Raw genomic sequence first — 18,525 nt, forward strand, 5'->3', positions numbered from 1 at the left:
TGGGGCTTGGCTGAAGGGTAGGGTGGTAGCCTTGAGCTGGAGAGCTTAGGGACAGCGCCCAGGCAGAGTTCAAGCCCCATGACCCACAAAAATAAGGAGACTTTTCAGGCTGAAATTGGAAAGGGGAAAAAAAAAAAGCATGAGCTGAAGCATAGGTAAATTCTGGCTTAGTCTAGGGAAATGCTGTTCTTGAATATGTTAAAAACTAAACAATTATGTATCATGCCCAAGGATTCCCACATAGTATTCTGCCATTTGGTAAAAGGTCATAATGTAAGTTTCCTTCCATTGTAAGACCCCCCTAGATTTTTTTAAAAGAAAAACACGTATGTGAACTGATTCATTATTATGATTGTATTCAGAACTAAGCCCAAAGAAGTTGGACCATGAAATATTTTACTTCAGTGTATTTTTTGGCTTCCTGTACCATTTACAAGAATTGCAGATGTAAGTAATTATTAGAATGAAATTTGAGTCATAAAAGTTCTCCTATAAGGCTAGGAGTTTGGCCTAGTGGTAGAGTGCTTGCCTAGCATGCACGAAGATCTGGGTTCGATTCCTTGGTACCACATACTTAGAAAAAGCCGTAAGTGGTGCTGAGGCTCAAGTGGTAGAGCTCTAGCCTTAAGAAAAATCCAAGGACAGTGCTCAGGCCCTGAGCTTAAGCCCGGGACTGGCAAAAAAAAAAAAAAAAGTTCTCCTATAGTGTTCTGTGGAGAGAATCTAAGCAGAGTTTTAAGTATTAGCACTTTGAGAAAATTTAATTGAATTTTATGAATAATGAAAAGGGCCAAAGATTAAAAAAACATTACCAAATATGTTATTGTGGTTCTATCTGGAGCAATTTTAGAATGTGTTTTAGTAGTACAACTTTGTTTGTCTGTAATTTATATTGTCCTAGAATGTACTTGAAACCGTAGCTTAGTATATTATACTAGATTTTGGAAGAAAGAAAAGATTTAAAAGGCCTTCTCATGTGCTTGGAGTTTGGCCTAGTGGTAGAGTGCTTGCCTAGCATGCACGAAGACCCGGATTCGATTCCTCAGTACCACATACATAGAAGAAAAAAAAAAAAAAAGCTGGAAGTGGTGCTATGGCTCAAGTGGTAGAGCTGTAGCCTTGAGAAAAGTCCAAAGACAGTGCTCATGCCCTGAGTTCAAGCCCTATGACTAGCAAAAAAAAAAAATTGGCCTTCCATATCAGATTAGACAGTGAAATAACATATCCTGGCATTAACTACTATTGCTTTAAAAAAAAAAAAAAGTGGTGCAGTGTCGGGAGCTTGGCCTAGTGGTAGAGTGCTTGCCTAGCATGCAAAGAAGTACCGAGTTCTATTCCTTGGTACCATATACCCAGAGAAAGCCAGAAGCAGTGATGTGGCTCAATTGGTAAAACCCTAACCTTGAGAAAGCCCAAGGACAGTTCCCTGGCCCTAAGTGCAAACCCCAATACTGGGGGAAAAGCAAAAAATAAACAAAAAACAACAGCTAGGTAACTATCATCTTGTTCTTTTTTCCTCATGAGGATAATAGTAAATGACTTAGTTTCTATGTGAAACTTTTCTTGTTAGGCTGGCTTTAAACCCACCCTAATAAGATCACAACCTTCTGACTAGCTAGGATTAAGGAAATTATGAGCCTATTTAAAAACAGCTGAAGATTTGGGGGTTGCAGAAATGGATGGCATTTTTTTTAAGATGTCCTATTTTCTTTTGTAGCCCTTTCCCTCCTCCTTTCTGCTTTCCTCTCTCCCTCCTCCTTCCTTCCTTCCTTCCTTCTTTCCAGTTCACCCATTCTAAACACATGTTCAACCACTGAGCTACAACCTCAACCCATACAGCTATTTTTTGTTTGAAAATGGAGTCAGTCTCACAGTGGAGCCTAGACTGCCTTCTACTTGTGTTTATCCTCTAGCTGCTAAGTACTGAGATTACAGGTGTATACCATCGCATCCACCCTTATAGTTAAGAGTAAAAAAAGATATAATCCACTTGAATTCTTTTTAACCTAAGAAGAATTTAATATAAGGAAGTCATAGCTGGCACTAGTGGCTTACACCTGTAATCCTAGCTACCAGGAGGTAAGATCTGAGAATTATGATTTAAAGTCAGCCTGAGCAGAAAAGTACATGAGACTCTTTTCTTTAATTGACCAGGAAAATGTTGGAAGTAGAGGTGTGACTCAGGTGGTAGAATGCCAGCCTTAAGTATAAAAGCCAAGTGAGAGTACAGGCCTTGAGTTCAAGCCCCAATACCAGCACAAAAGAAAAAGAGGAAAGTAATTTCATATGCTATGAGAGTGAGTACCTCAAGTAATAGAGCCTACTCCTACTAGAACATTCATGATATTTTTAAAGGCCATTTCTGAAGGGCACAGCCTTTTTAAAAATGTTTAAATATCAAGATTTAACATTAGTATCATTATTTTTGTAGTTATACCAGGTTGTATGTACAATGCTTCTTAGTCAATGTTACCAATGGTAAAATTAAGAAATCAAAAACTACTGCTTTACTAGTTGCAACAATAAAGTGTTTACAGGCTCTGAAATCTTGAGATTTATATGCAAGGACAAGTTTTAGAATTTGGAACAAGTTTTGCCTTGGTAACAAGTTAGTTGATTATATTGTGCTATGATAAACCCCATTTCTTGTCACAGAATCTGGCTGATTAATTTTTTTTAATCTGAACTCTAAATACATTTTATTGAAGTCAGGGATGCTCAGATTTAAAATTATTTTAGTAATCCTTGAATGATACCTCCTAAATTTCTTTTTTTTTATTTTTTATTGTATTCTATTATAATGTAATAGGTATTGCCTCCTAAATTTTGAAGGTATGTATGGTCAGAGACAAAATATTGACTACTTATTAATGAGTGTAAGACCTTAAAAACCATTGGAAGCACTATTCTTTTCTTTTGTCAGCCCTGGGGCTTGAACTCAGGGGCTGGGCACTGTCCCTGAGCTTCTACGCTCAAGGCTAGCACTCTACCTCTAGAGCCACAGTGCCACTTCCAGCTTCTTCTGTTCATGTGTTACTGAGAAATCAAATCCAGGGCTTCATACATGCTAGGTAAGTTCTCTACAATAAGCCACATTTCTAGCCCAGAAGCACTATTCTTGAATAAAAAATAAAATAGTTAAAATCTTATATATTTATTATTTATTTTTTTTGCCAGTCCTGGGACTTGAACTCAGGGCCTGGGCACTGTCCCTGAGCTTCTTTTGCTCAAGGCTAGCACTTGAGCCATAGCACTGCTTCTGACTTTTTCTGTTAATGTGGTGCTGAGGAATTGAACCCAGGGCTTCATGCATGCTAGGCAAGCTCTCTACCACTAACCCACTTTCCCAGCCCTTAAAATCACACATATTTCTATTTTTTTTTTGGAGGAGACAATATTTTTATTTCTAAATATGCCTTAGGTTAACAAATTCTTCAGGACAATAGAAATCCTCCAATTTCAAATATAACCCTCCTTCCTTGAAACACCATCTTTCTTGCTGTCCAGGATTAAGGATAATTCCTCTCTGGTCCGTGGGTATCCTCACCAGAGCAGCTAGACACTGGAAGGCCTGGAATCACATATATTTCTAAAATGTAGTTAGGGGAAAGAAAAAACTCAACATTGTATTATTTTAAATTGTGTTTATTGTTATAAATTGATTCTATCTAATAGAAAATATACTTGTAATTATTTCACCTAGGTATGACTATAAGAGCTACTTCTTTTTTTTTCTCCCAGGAGATTTTGATGAATTCACTCATGATAATACTGATATTATGTTGAAAAACATAGCAGATGACCTTCGGAATTGCTTACCTTTAGAAACGATGCTTTCTTCAGAACATCTAGCTCTTCAAAAAGTATGTATATTAAAATCAGTGGGCTTAGGTTGGAGAGAACAAGCACTTACTATACATTAATAATTGACGAGGAGCCAGGAGTTTGGCCTAGTGGTAGAGTGCCTGCCTATGAAAACCCAGGCTTGACTGCTCAGTACCACATACATAGAAAAGTGGTGCTGTGGCTCAAGTGGTAGAGCTCTAGCCTTGAGAAAGCCCCAGGACTGGCAAAAAAAAAAAAATGATTGACATTGTCCAAAGGAAATGTATACTCTTTGCCTTACTTATGTAATTGTAACCCTTTTGTTTGATAAAGATTTTTTAAAAAATAAAATTAATAACTGAGATCTGGGAATGTGATAAAATCAAACATTTTATTCACCTGGATTTATTTCTGATCTTTTTTATGTGCATACTTAATTTTAGCACATACAGCATTTTGTGTGTGTGTGTGTGACACAATCTGTAAAAATTTTAGGTATCCATGCAAAATTCTTTTTTCTTTTTTTTCCAGTTCTGGTGCTTGAACTCAGGGCCTGGATACTGTCCCTGATCCTCTTTGTGCTCAAGGCTGGTGCTCTACCACTAGAGCCGCAGTGCCACTTCTGGCTTTTTCTGGGTAGTTTGTTGGAGATAGGAGTCTCGTGAACTTTTTTTGCCCAGACAGTCTTCAGAGTTGAGCTCATAAGTAGATTATAGGTGTGAACCACCAGCACCCTGTGCAAAATTCTTTTTCTTTTTTCTTCTTTTGGCGAATCATAGGACTTGAACTCAGGGCCTGAGCACTGTCTTTGGACTTTTCTCAAGGCTAGAACTCTACCACTTGAGCCATAGCACCACTTCCATCTTTTTTCTATGTATGTGAGTCTTCGTGCATGCTAGGCAAGCACTCTACCACTATGCCAAACTCCTGGCCCCTGCAAAATTCTTTCGTGCGTGTGCCAGTCCTGGGGCTTACTTCATAACCTGGGTGGTGTCCTTGTGCTTTTGTATTCAAGGTGCTAGTGCTCTACCACTTGAGCTAAGGCTCCACCAGCAGAATTCTTTATTATAACTAAGGGAGTATCAGTCTCCCTGAGTGTCAATTTCTTTGTCTGTAATATATGCTACTTAGGATGGAGAAGATAATCTCTAATATTCCTTTCAGCTAAAATTTTATGCTTCTTTTTAGCCATATTCTGTATCCTTCTAGGTCTAATAAAAAGTGATTACTGTATCGGTAATAATGAATAGAGCAGTTCCTGACTTGCAGCAAAACTTGTCTTCCTTGGGTTTTTGTACTCAGAAATTCAGCATGTGAGCAACTGATGTTTTGCCTTATTTAGCAATAAAAAGGGACCTCTTTGTACTTTGTTTCTTTTGATGTTTTGCTCTCTCCTCCAGATACAGCAGCAGGCAGAACCCACTGTTCACGTTGATGCATTCCTTTATGATGAAGACTTTATTGATTCATTATGTGAGGAAGGAAAAATGAGCAGAAACTACTGCATGGCTTGTGGCTCCCACCAGACAGCCCCTCTAGGTAGGCAACTCAAGTGTGCCCCTTGATTTCATTTGTGCTTAAATCTGCAGAGTTTAAAAAAATTGCAGAGTTTTGTCCAAGTTATTTGACATTTTTGGAAGTATATTAGTCAACTTTATTTATGCTATCTAGGCCACTTAATGTCCCCCAGAACATCTAGACACTGCTCAATCAGAGGTGACTCTTTAAGTCTAGAAACTAAAATGAAATAATGAAATACAGGGGAAACGGACTCCTATTCTTCCTGCTCAACAAAGAAGGATGTATAAATGCTGATTTGTTTACAAGGAGAAATGTAACTTCCAGTGGGGGCTGAAACGATCTCCTTCAAAAAAACCTCTGTGAAGTCAGATAGGATCCGACAGTGTTGAGTGATAGGAGTAAGACACTCCATGCAGAGCCAGATACTCCTAAGCACAGCTTTGGGTCATGTTTTGACTGAATGAAACATCTGTGACCCATAATAGAACAACTGCAATGACAGTAACTTTCTTGCATCTCTGTCTCTCAGCTACAGCAACAGGAAACTAGACTAACTCCATGTTTTGTTTATGTACCCTTTGTTCAAACTGGATGGGATTGTCCAGGCTGCTGATTTACACATACATCTCCCTGCTCCCTTAGCTTGAGGGCTGTTACTTAGGCAAAAGGTTGGCAACTTTCCAGGTAGATAATCTTGTGCTTCTAATACTGATCTTAGGTAATATTCTTTTCAAAGGTTAACTATGGCCAACTTTGAAATTAGTTGCTAATACAAAGAGATTAGTCCTATATTATAATTTGGGAGTAAACCTGATTTACTGGTAAGATTAACTTCTAGATAATATCTATTGAAGGCATTGAAATTCACAGAATAAAATGGATTTGGACAAGAACAATAGAGAAAAACACTTAAAAGTGAATTATAATGGCAAGTTAAATAGATCTGCTTTATAGACATTTATAGCCAGGCACCAGGAGCTCAGGTCTGTAATCCTAGCTACTCAAGAAGCTGGGATCTGGGCCGGGAATTTGGCCTAGTAGTAAGAGTGCTTGCCTAGCATGCACGAAGACCTGGGTTCAGTTCCTCAGTACCACATAAGCAGAAGAAGCTCAAGTGGTAAAATGCTAGCCTTGAGCAAAAAGAAGCTCAGGGGCCCTGAGTTTAAGCTCTAGGACTGGCAAAGAAGAAGGAGGAGGGATCTAAGGAAGGGGGTGTGGGGAAGAGACAGAGGAGGGAGAGAAGGAAAGAAGTTTATAGATGAACTTAGACAAAAATCCAAAGGTTACATTACCTCTACCTGTAAAAATTAGGTTATAAATAATGACTGGATTCCCAGAGCAACTCAGAAAACTGCAGTGAATCTGAATCATAACAGACTCTGACAAATACTCATAGAACAGGCCTGAAGGAGGTCTGCTGTGACAAACATGACCATCCTAGGCAGAGAACAACAACTCAAACCAAGAGATACTTTTGAAGCCTAGGTATACTTTGTATTCTTTTCCAAGGGACTGGCCTATCAAAATCCATTTTCTTTGCCACCTTCTGTTAGCTATAACTAAGGTCTCTCCCCTTCCTGACTTTTACAGATGTAGGACACAATATAGTGGAGTTTGGGGTTACCGCTTATTAGAAGAAAACCAGACTCAGGCTATCACAGAAACTGTGATATGGAAGGAAATAATGAGGCAAGGAATGGAATAAAGGCCATTTAGGGAGGTATCTTAGTCTCCTTCCATATCTCTTCTGCATTCCTGAATGCACATTCAGAGGTGGTCATTTGTTTGACAGTTCACAATGTATGCAGAGATATGTGATAGTTTTGAAGTTAGGTCCAGGCTAAGATAAAAAAAAGCCAGATATTGTAGAAATTACAAAACTGTCCTAGGCAGAAACAGATCACAAGGAAAAAAGGAAAGGAAAACCAGGATATCTCCAGCAGCTGTAACAAGGAAATAAGAGCATTAGGCTAGGGACATACATCTCAATGTCTATGCTGATCATCTAGTAGTTTCTCAAATATCAGATTTTGTGTTTTTTGGGTTTTTTTGCCAGTCCTGGGGCTTGAACTCAGGGCCTGCGCTCTGTCCCTGAGCCTCTCTGTGCTCAAGGCTAGTGTTCTACCATTTGAGCCACAATGCTGCTTCTGACCTTTTCTGTGTGTGTGGTACTAAGGAATCAAACCCAGGGCTTCATGCATGCTAGGCAAGCACTCTACCACTAACCCATATTCCCACTCTAGACTTAGTATTTGTTCTTTACTAATATAGCTCAGACTAGATGGATACAAATTTAAGCCATTAATATTTTCTGAAGCTGAGCACAAGTGGCTCCTTCCTGTAATCCTAGCTGCTCAGGATCTGAGAATCATGGCTCACAGTCAGCCTAGTCAGAAAAGTCTGAGATGCTTATCTCCAAAAAACGACTCAGGACCAGCAAAATCATAATATTAATAAAATTAAATGAACAAATAATAACATTTCTAGCCTGGCACCAGTGGCTCACACTTGTAATCCTAGCTACTCAGGAGGCTGAGATCTGAGGATCAGGGTTCAAAACCATCTCGGGCACGAAATTCTGTGAGTCTCTTATCTCCAATTAATGGTCAGAAAACTAGAAATATTCCTGTAGCCCAAGTTGCAGGGCAGTAGCCTTGAGCTACTGAAGAGCTCAGGGACAGCACCCAGGCCCAGAGTTCAAGCGCCATAACTGACAAAAAAAATTTTTTTAATAAAATAAAATTTCTGAATAAACTGGAAGGCTTTTTTTTTTTTTTTCTTGTGGGTCATGGGGCTTGAACTCAGCCTGGACGCTGTCCCTGAGCTCTTCAGCTCAAGGCTACCACCCTACCCTTGAGCCAAGCCCCACTTCCCAGTTTTCTAGATGTTAATTGGAGATGAATCTCAGGTTCTTTTGTGTGCTGGCTGACTCTGATCATCAGATCTCAGTCTCCTGAGTAGCTAGGATTTCAGGTGTGAGCCACCATGCCCAGCTAAACCGGAGGCTTTCTTTGTGCACTTTGTAAATGTAGACAAGAGAATTAGAAGTACAGAATGCAGTTAATATCCATAATTTTATGTTCCCTTTGTTCTGATTCTCCAGGATTTATTTCTCACTCCTTCTCCATCGTGGAGTTGAAGTTCATTTATCACCATGTACTCCCTGACCTGTCGGGAAAGGTCTTGGTTGATGTTGGTTCCAGACTTGGCACAGTCCTTTATGGGGTAAAGTCCAGCTTGTGGACATACTCAGCATTTGGAAAATACTTTCTTCTCTTGCTACCACCTGTTTTCTTTGCCTGCCACCATTCAAGGTGACAGCTTGGCTTTATGTATGCAAAAAGTAACAAGGATAAAATAGTATATAATATAGATAAGCTCCTAATTCTATTTGATGGTAATGGTTGAGTTTGGAATTTCAAAGACGAAATGTCTGCTTTCCTTTACCAGCTTGTTTTTGTAAATGCAGAAGGCAAACGTAAACAAAATAGGCGTGTGACTTTTGTAATGGTTTGCTATTTGCCAGTCTCTTAGGTCTTCTTACCTCTTTTTTCTTTGTACCATGCTGGAATGAGATAGTATGTTGGGCATTGATAAGAACCCTTAGAAAACTGACAAGAAATCCTTGTGCAGCCATATGGTGAGTCACTTAACACCTTTGAGCCTCTAGTTCCTCATCCATAATGAGCAAACTGAATGATATCCAGTGACACACCTTGTTCCAGTTTTCTCTGATTTGAAGTTTGAATGTAGATATCTAGTTCTGAAACATCACTTCAATGTAGCTTTTCTTCTCAGTTCAAATGATGTGAATTTCTAAGTTCTGAAACCATTTTATCAAAAACATGGAAACATGGTTTCTGGTTGTTACTAGTCGACATGTTAATACATGTGGCCAACAGCAGTAGAGGCAAATGCCAGAAACGTACACTCCATTCCCAGCAGACTCCCAGCAGCATAGTCTGCTTTCGACAGAAACAGTTAACTCTTCAGTGCTTAATTAATTGTCAATGTTAAAACTTTTTTTTTCTTTTTTACCAAGTCTGGGGCTTGAACTCAAGGCCTGAGTGCTGTCCCTGAGCTTGTATATTCAAGGTTAGTTCTCTACTGCTTGAGCCACAGCTTCATTTATGGCTTTTTGGTGGTTAATTGGAAGAGTCTGTCTCATGGACCTTCTTCCTGGGCTAGCTTGGAACCACAATCCTCAGATCTCAGCCTCCTAAGTAGCTAGAATTATAGATATGAGCAACTTGGTACCTGGCAAAACTTGTTTTCTACATAGAAAATATGCTTTGTGTGTTAGTTTTCATTGCTAGGTTTTTTTTTCGTTTTATTATTTGGGATTTGGTGGGGTTTTTTTTTTTTTTTTTTGGTGGGGGGAAGTTTGACTGGGGAGTGTTTGATTTTGTTGTTCTTGTTGTTTTCTCCCTCTCTTTCTCTTTTTATTTTTATTTATTTATTCTTATTATTTGTTTATTTATTTTGAAATGAGAGTCTTGTTATATTAACCAAGCTGGCCTTGAACTCCTGGGCACAAGCCATTCTCCAGCTTCAGCCTCCTGAAGCCTCACTAGCCAGCTTGTCCAGTGAATTTTTTTTGTTGTTTAGAAAACAGCAGAAATTAGGATTATTATTTCCTATATTTTGCAGGTACTAATCAATATTCAGATTTGTTCAAAAAGTGAAATGCTGACACGCCTATAATCCCAGCACTCACAAGGCAAAGGAAAGATGTGCTCAAGTTCCAAGCCAGCCTTGCTGGGCTACAGAAGTGTTCAAATAGTCTAATGCTGAGTAATTCTGGCTTATGTGGTCATAGTGCTGGTGTTGATACATTTAAATAGATTGACATTTCTTTTCATATTACATCACTGATTCAGTCAGTAATATGTTAAACATATTCTGAAAATCCTTGATGGAGCTATAGATTGGTATTTGATTTTGTTTGTATTGATTCAAATGAGTCTTAGAAAATGACTATACACTTGATGCTTACTTCCAAATTATTTTTTTGCTCTTGTAGCAAAAATAGTTATATAGAAACACATAGTCAATTCTGTTCTCTGTGTGTGTGTGTGTTGTCCATGAGTCTCTCTGTGCTCAAGGCTCACACTCTATCACTCGAACTACAGTGCCACTTCTGGCTCTTTTTTTTTTTTTTTTTTTAATTTTGAGTAGTTTAATGGAGACAGGTCTCATGGCTACTTTTCTGCACGGGCTGGCTTTGAAGTGCAGTTCTCAGATCTCAGCCTCCTGAGTAGCTCGGATTATAGGTATGAGTCACTGGCACCTCGCTTAATTTCTTCCTTTCTTTGGATGTAATTTCTCTAGAAAGTGGGTAGTAGAGAAATTGTATGTGATCATTTTTCTCATTTCCAACTTCGTTAAATGCTCAGGTTGTTTGTTTATTTGTTTGTCAATCCTGGGATTGAATTTAGGGCCTGGGCACTGTCCCTGAACTTTTGTTGTTTAAGATTAGTGCTCTACCTCTTCTGGTTTTCTCTGTTTATGTGATACTGAGAAATCAAACCCAGGGTTTCATGCATGCTAAGCAAGCATTCTACCAGTAGGCCACCTTCCCAGCCCTAAATGTCCAGTTTTTATTATAAAAATTAAGAAATCCAAAATTATAAATCCATGATAGCAACTAATATACTACAGTGAAGGCCTTAATCAGTACAGTAACATTCTGGAGGTCATAAGTTTTACATAATCAAGATGTTTCTTTTTTCTTTTTTTCTTTTTATAGTTCTGGTGCTTGAACTCAGGTCCTGAGCACTGTCCTTAGACTTTCTCAAATCTACAGCTCTACCACTTGAGCCACAGCACCATTTCCGGCTTTTTCTATGTATGTGGTACAGAGGACTTGAACCTGGGTCTTCATGCATGCTTGGCAAACTCTCTACCACTAGGCCAAACTCCTGGCCCCAAGGTGTTTCATTTTTATATTTACTTCATTGGACTTTTTCTTTTTTCTTTTTTCTTTTTTTTTCCCCAGTCCTGGGTTTAAGCATGGGGCCTGAGCACTGTCCTTGGATTCTCTCAAGGCTAGAGCTCTACCACTTAAGCCTCAGCACCACTTCTGGCTTTTTTCTACATATGTGGTAAAGAGGAATCAAACCCGGGTCTTTGTGCATGCTAGGCAAGCACTCTACCACTAGGCCAAACTCCTGGCCCCTTCATTGGACTTTTTCTTAAGTTTGACTTTTTATTTTGTTTCTGTTTTCTTTCTTTTTTCAAAGTTTGACTTTTTAAATTTCAAGTAGAAATAAGCCCACACTTAAAAGTTAATTCATTGAAGCTAATTGAAAGGACCTCCAGGATACTGAAACAAAAGCCATATAATGAATGATTGTTGTCCTTAATGTACTATGTTGTCTCTCATCTCCTTTGCTGTCCCTTGGTTATCTCATATTGGTATAGTATCTCACTTTGTTATCTGATATATTGAATTTATTTGTATTTGGATATTTGAAATTTGATAGGGAAGGGGGGAAAACCAAGACGAGTGGGGGGTGTGAAATAAATTTTAAAAAAAAGTTAATTCATTTACATCAAAATATATTTTCCTATTTTTAGGGCTACCTTTACAGTTCAGCTGTACAACTCTATGGAGTAGAATTGAATGGAGACTTTTGCCAATTGCAGGAAATGATCATTAAAAAATACCAGTTCAATGACAGAATAAAGGTACTTCAAAATATGTATCATATTATCCATGTATATCTTAACTGAACTCAATCTCTTCTGCATTGTTTTTTAACTTGTTCTTGATACTTGTGTAGAAACAGACCAAGTTGACTTCAACATTTTAAATAAAACTCATATTTCTCTTGTTCTGTAATTTTATTAGAAAGAATATTTTTTTAGTTTTGTCCATCTCAGGTATAGATTTGGTAGATTTGGTAGAGACTTTTTTTTTTAATTTCTAGCAATGTCTTTCATTAAACTGTAAATGTTGAAAGTGTTTTAAAGGGCCACGTAATGCTCACAGTTAGGTAACTTCTTTATCTAAGTTTACAGAGGGTATTGTGGATACCAGAGAATAGCAGTTCATGGAAGATGATGCCTTGGGTGAGGTATTCTTTTTCTCTTATAAAGAAGAAAAAAAATTTAAGCCAGACAAACAGAAATTGCATTTGTTAATATACTAGTCCTGTCATTTCATTAAGGATCCTATACTTACATTGGTGACATAGATAATTGGCTGTCTCTAATGTTAAGAGCAATGTAATGTTGAAAGACAGCCCAGTGAGGAGAGATAGATAGTTTTCTTTGTTTGGGGGGGGGGTTGTTTGTTTTTGGTTTTTGGTTTTTGTTTTATTGCCAGTCTTGAGCTTGAACTCTGGGCCTGGATGCTGTCCCTGAGCCTCTTTTTTTTTTTTTTTGATGGCTCATGGAGTTTGCACTCTGGGCCTGGATGTTGTCTCTGAGCCCTGCAGCTCAAGACTACCACCCTACCCCTGGGCTTGGGCACTGTCCCTGAGCTTTTAAGCTCCAGGCTTACTGCCCTACCCCTTGAACCACAGCCCCACTTCCATTTTCTAGTAATTAAATGGTCCTTTTGTGCCTGGGCTGACTTTGGACTTTGATCCTCAGATCTCAGCCTCCTATGTAGCTAAGTTTACAGACGTGAACCACTACGCCTGGCTAAGGATATTTTTAAACAAGTATCTAACCTTCCCCATTTTGTAATGGTAAAATAATCTTTTTTTTTCCTCCCCCATTTTTTTCCCTTTTTTTTAATTGTGATTAATAGAAGGGTTACATTATATTCACCAGATAGAAGGTGTATAACTTCACAAACATTGATACCCTTTCTTATGACATGGTCCCCATTTCCCTCCCACCCTCTCCCCGCTTATCTTGATTTCCCCCCTTCCCTGTCCAATTTCAAATAACCAAGTAAGCACATATAAAATATATCAGATAACAATGTGAAATATTGTAACAATATGAGATAACCAAAGGATGGCAAAAGAGATGAGCGATAACATAGTACATTAAGAACAACAGTCATTCATTATATGCCTGTTGTTTCCTTTCCTGGAGGTCCTTACATTTAGTGTCAAACTATTTGGCCTAATGTCTCTAGATTTTGTTCTATTGTAAATCTTTGCTAGGAGAGCCCAAGGTTTCCTCCCCCATTTTTATAGAAGGAAAATATTTTATTTCCTCCTCCACAATAACCAGAGTAAATTCATTGTCTAATAATAATAAGTTCACAAGATCTGGGTGAAACACCTACTCACTATGCCCAAGTACTCCAGATTCAATACACAGCACAGCGAAAATCAATAAATAAATTCATCATTTTTCTCATTATTCCCTTTATCGTGAACAACAGCCACACTCTTCTTATGTAACAGCAATCACATAACAGGAATATGTATTTAATTGAAAAGTGAGTTTAAAACTTAGGATATCTTAGGAGTCATTGTTTATAAATTGATAATCAAGTATTCTCTTATTTTTCTAAAATGATGATGATATTTACATTTCATAAGATCTTTATCCTTTCATTTTCAAAGGGAAATAGGTAGATACTCACCTGCCCATACCACCTACCTATGTTTCCTGGCTTTTAGTTTCTGTGGCCACTGACAACCTGTGGTTATAAAGCTCCCTTTCCTCACTTCTGTAATAAGGATAGCTCAGGACCTTACGCGTGTTAAATAAGCACTTTTCCACTGACTACATAACCCCTAAAACACTTGCTTGTGTGACATCCTATAACTATTGGAACTCTCTTCTTTCCTTCCCTTCTCACTTGATCTTGGCTTATTCCCTCCTTGACATTTTTATGGAGTTAATTATAATAACTATTACTAGAACTTAATAACCATTACTAGATCTTAATTTATTTGAGAGAATATATTTTGTGTCTCCTTCATGGTAGTTTCTGTCTCTCTGCATTCTGTCTTGCACATAGGAGAAGACACTTGTTGGCTGCCATAATGAATTGAACCATCTGAGGCAGTGTGATGATGGCTGAAGTAAAAAACAATTGAATAGAGATGAAAGAAATAGGGGAACTGTGAGAAGAAGGATGAACAAACAAGTAGCTTAGCTTACATGCCTTGTTAACATCTAGGCTCCATTTTATTTGTGAAGAAAAACCACTACCTACGAGTAAAAATCTAACTGGTAATAGACCCTGATTTGAATCTAGGCCTTTTGACTCTTACCACTGAGATAGAAATAGAGTAAAATGTTTCTGACCTCAGAGTTCAAAGAACATTTATGGGTAAAGAAAAGAAAAAACATGTGATTCAATAAATATTCCATAAAAAGCAAACAAATCTTAGCAAGTTTCTAGGTTTTACTAGATACAGAATAACTCCTTAGTAAATCGTGTAGACTGCTCTTTCCCAGAGTCAGAAGCGTGCTTCTCCGTAATGGGCAAGACCTATTTCTTATGTGGCAACCTCTCTAACATGAACTCATTCTTCTGTAGGTGCTTCACGCAGACATCTGTACCCAGGGCTCCCTTCTGCAAAATGCTGATGTCATCATCATGAATAATGTCTTCGAATATTTTCTTAATGAGACACAACAAGTCACGTATGTATTTTCACATAAGAAATCCATTATAGGGGCCGGGAGTTTAGCCCTGTGATAGAGTGCTTGCCTAGCATGCATGTAGATCCGGGTTTAATTCCTTGGTACCACATACATAGAAAAAAGCCGAAGTGGTGCTGAGGTTCAAGTGGGTAGAGCTCTAGTCTTGAGAAAGTCCAAGGACAGTGCTCAGGCCCTGAGCTCAAGCCCAGGACTGGCCAAAAAAAAAAAAAAAAAAATTCATTATAGGGCCAGGTGCTGGTGGCTCGCGCCTGTTATCCTAACTACTCAGGAGGCTGAGATCTGAGGATCGTGGTTCAAAGCCAGCCCGGGGAAAGAAAATCTAAAAGACTCATTACCAATTAACCACCAGAAAACTGGAAGTGGCACTGTGGCTCAAGTGGTAGAACTCCAGACTTGAAAAAGCCCAAGGACAGTGCCCAGGCCCTGAGTTCAAGCCCCAGAACTGGCAAACATACACATGCACAAAACACAACACTTGTTAACTATCTTCCAAATGGCTGTATCTTCCTACATTCCTACTTGTCATGAATGCATATTTTTTGGACTCAGCCTGGACATTGTCCCTGAGCTCTTCAGCTCAAGGCTACAGCACTACCCTTGAGCCAAACCCCAATTCTCATTTTTTAGAGGTTAATTGGAGATAAGAATCTGAGGTCCTTTTGTGCCCAGGCTGACTTTGAACCTTGATCCTCAGATCTCAGCCTTCTGAGTAGCTAGGATTACAGGCGTGAGCCACCGTGCCTGGCCGAATGCGTTTCTTTTGTCCCATATTTTTGCCAGCATTTAGTGATTGTAGTGTTCTCTGGATTTTGTCCATTCTAGTAGGTGGGTAGTAATAGCTCGTTATTGTTCTAATGTAAGTTTTTTTCTTAATGTATTATAGTGCCTGGGAATATATCAGCCATAACATAAGGAGAAAAGGATCATTATTAGTGACAGTACCAAGCCTTGAAGATTCTCTGTCAGGCCTTGAAGTACGTAAGCCACTTTTTAAAAATTAACATATAATAATTATACAAACTAATATCATTCTGTGTGTCCATACATGTGTGTATTGAAGCATGATCCTCCCATGTGGCTTGGGGTGACAGGCACATACCACAGGTTACTAGGCACAGGTTAAAAGGAGGAGGTCTTGTGAATTTTTCTTTCCTGGCTGGCCTTGAGTTACAATCCTCTCTCAGACTCCCACGTAGGATTAGAGGAACATTAGCCACTAGTGCATAGCATACTTTTCGAGCACTTTCATTGTCAAAATTTTTCCTCCTACCCTCCTTTCCTCCTTCCCTCCTTCCCTCCCTTTCTCCTTCCCTCCCTCCCTTCCTCCCTCTTCCCCCTTCTCTCCCCCTCTCTCCTTCTCCCTCTCCCTCTCTCCCTTTCTTCTTCTCTCTCCCTTTCTCTTCCCTGTCTCTTCCTCTCTCCTCTCCCCCCTCTCTCTCTAATACTGGTGTTTAAACTCTAGGCTTGACACTTATTAGGCAGATACTGTGCCACAGTCATTACTCCAGACCTCTTTGTTTTTGAGGAGTCATGGGGCTTGAACTCTAGTCCTGGGTGCTGTCCCTGAGCTTTTCAGCTCAAGGCTACCACCCTACCCCTGGGCCTGGGTGTTGTCCCTGACTCTTCAGCTCAAGGCTACTGTCCTACCCCTGGAGCCACAGCCCCACTTTTCTAATGATTAATTGGAGATAAGAATCTCGCTTGTTCTTTAGTGCCTGGGCTGGCTTTGAACTTTGATCCTCAGATCTCAGCCTCCTGAGTAGCTAGGGTTACAGGTGTGAGCCACCACGCCCAGCTCCAGACCTCTTGAACCAGTCAATTTTGAGACAGGTTCTCACTTGCTAGCCAGATGCATACCTCAACTACCTACTACCTGTTTTAAACTTCCTTGTTGATTCTGAGATGAAGGCACATACCATTGTGTTCAGCTTCCCTCTGTTAAGATGGAGTCTCACAGAGTTTTCTCCCCAGGCTAGCTTCAGACCATGACTTTCCAACTTGCCAAGTTGGTTGGATTATAGGTGTAAACCACTTATGCCTGTAGTGACCAAGCAGGCTTCTTGCTTAAGTATGAATGTGTAGTTTATTTCCTGATCTCAAGAGCTCTGAAATGTATTTCACATCTAAATATAGATTAGATTGCCTTGCTTCCCTATTAAACTTTTTAAACTAGATGGTAATTATTTTAAATTACCAAACACTAGTGGAGGTTGGGGATTTAGCTCAGTGGAAGAGCAAGGCCATTAGTTTGGTCCTCAGCTTTGGGAAGAGAGAGAGTGGTGGTGGGGAGAAGGAAAGAAAGGAAAGAAAGAAAAAGAAAGAAAGAAAGAAAGAAAGAAAGAAAGAAAGAAAGAAAGAAAGAAAGAAAGAAAGGAGGGAGGGAGGGAGGGAGGGAGGGAGGGAGGGAGGGAGGAAGGAAGGAAGGAAGGAAGGAAGGAAGGAAGGAAGGAAGGAAGGAAGGAAAGGAAGGAAGGAAGGAAAAAACAATTGAATAGGGATGAAAGAAATAGTGGAACTGTCAGAAGTAGGATGAATAAGTAGGTTAGCTTACATGTCTTATTAACATCTAGGCTCCATTTTATTTATGAAGAAAAACCACTACCTACGAGTAAAAACCTATCTGGTGATGGAGCCTGATTTGAATCTAGGCCTTTTGACTCTTACAACTGAAATAGAAATAGAGTGGAAAACCAAGGCAACCAAACACTAATAAACATCTATAAGAAGCATAGAACAACCTTATCATACCAAGGAGGAATAGGCCAGCCTTTAGTTCCAACTTTGTGGGAGATCTCATATCTCTTTTGCAAGACCTGCCTAGACAACAAATCTCTCTGTTGTTTCTCAAAACAAAACAAAAAAGCTAAAATACATTTTAAAATGGCCAGTGTTAGGCTGGTAATGTGGCTTAGAGATAGAGAGCTTGCCTAGCATGCATGAACCTCTGGGTTCCATTCCTCAGTACTACATACACAGAAGAAGCTGGAAGTGGCACTGTGGCTCAAGTGCTAGAGTGCTAGCCTTGAGCAAAAGAAGCTCCAGAACAGTGCTCAGGCCCCGTCCAGTGTGGTAGCTAATGCCTATAATCTTAGCTGCTAGAGAGGTAGACATTAAGAGGATCACAGGTTAAGGCCAGCCCAGGCAAAAAAAAGAATAGACTTTATTTTAACCTATAAGCTTGGCAGGATGGTACAAACCAATCATCCCAGCTATATGGAAGATACAAGTAGGAGGATCAGGCCAGCCAAGATTTTTCCCTCTTCAGAATAACAACTATTATTTTATTGTATGTATATGTATAGAAATAATTTAATGGTTTTTTTCTTACCAGAATAACACCTTTCATACTAAATACATAAATCTGTCCAAACAACCATTAGAGTGGCATAACATTAAAAAAATTAAAACATAGTATTTGAAAAGAGTCCATGTAAACTCTTGATAACCATATTTTCCTCCTCAAGAAAACTTTCAGTGCAGTGGTGCCTCAGTGGCAGGGATTTGTGTTTGTGATGGGAGGGCCTTGTGAACAGCCGAGCTGTGTTTTCTGTGTACTCCTGGTGTTGTTTTAGTCCACTGTTGTTTAAGTCTAGT

At 39.1% G+C, this 18,525-nt stretch overlaps 1 protein-coding gene across 2 annotated transcripts in view; it reads left to right on the top strand.

The window, feature by feature from the left end:
• LOC150055205 (uncharacterized) overlaps positions 1-18,525 on the top strand; it is a 28,843-nt gene that overhangs the window by 9,418 nt on the left and 900 nt on the right. The window contains exons 1-7 of one of the 2 annotated variants that reach the window (XM_090345468.1): positions 234-447; positions 3,742-3,863; positions 5,226-5,364; positions 8,450-8,571; positions 11,926-12,036; positions 14,804-14,910; positions 15,815-15,905. In XM_090345468.1, the coding sequence (XP_090201594.1) occupies positions 3,780-3,863; positions 5,226-5,364; positions 8,450-8,571; positions 11,926-12,036; positions 14,804-14,910; positions 15,815-15,905 (654 nt within the window). In that variant the 5' untranslated portion in view covers positions 234-447; positions 3,742-3,779. Of the gene's footprint in view, positions 1-233; positions 448-3,741; positions 3,864-5,225; positions 5,365-8,449; positions 8,572-11,925; positions 12,037-14,803; positions 14,911-15,814; positions 15,906-18,525 lie in introns of those variants that run through there. The other variant, XM_090345467.1, reaches the window with a different exon arrangement.

Source organism: Megascapheus bottae, chromosome 14, assembly GCF_031878675.1.
Source record: "Megascapheus bottae isolate mThoBot1 chromosome 14, mThoBot2.hap1, whole genome shotgun sequence".
Classification (NCBI taxonomy): Eukaryota; Metazoa; Chordata; class Mammalia; order Rodentia; family Geomyidae; genus Megascapheus; species Megascapheus bottae.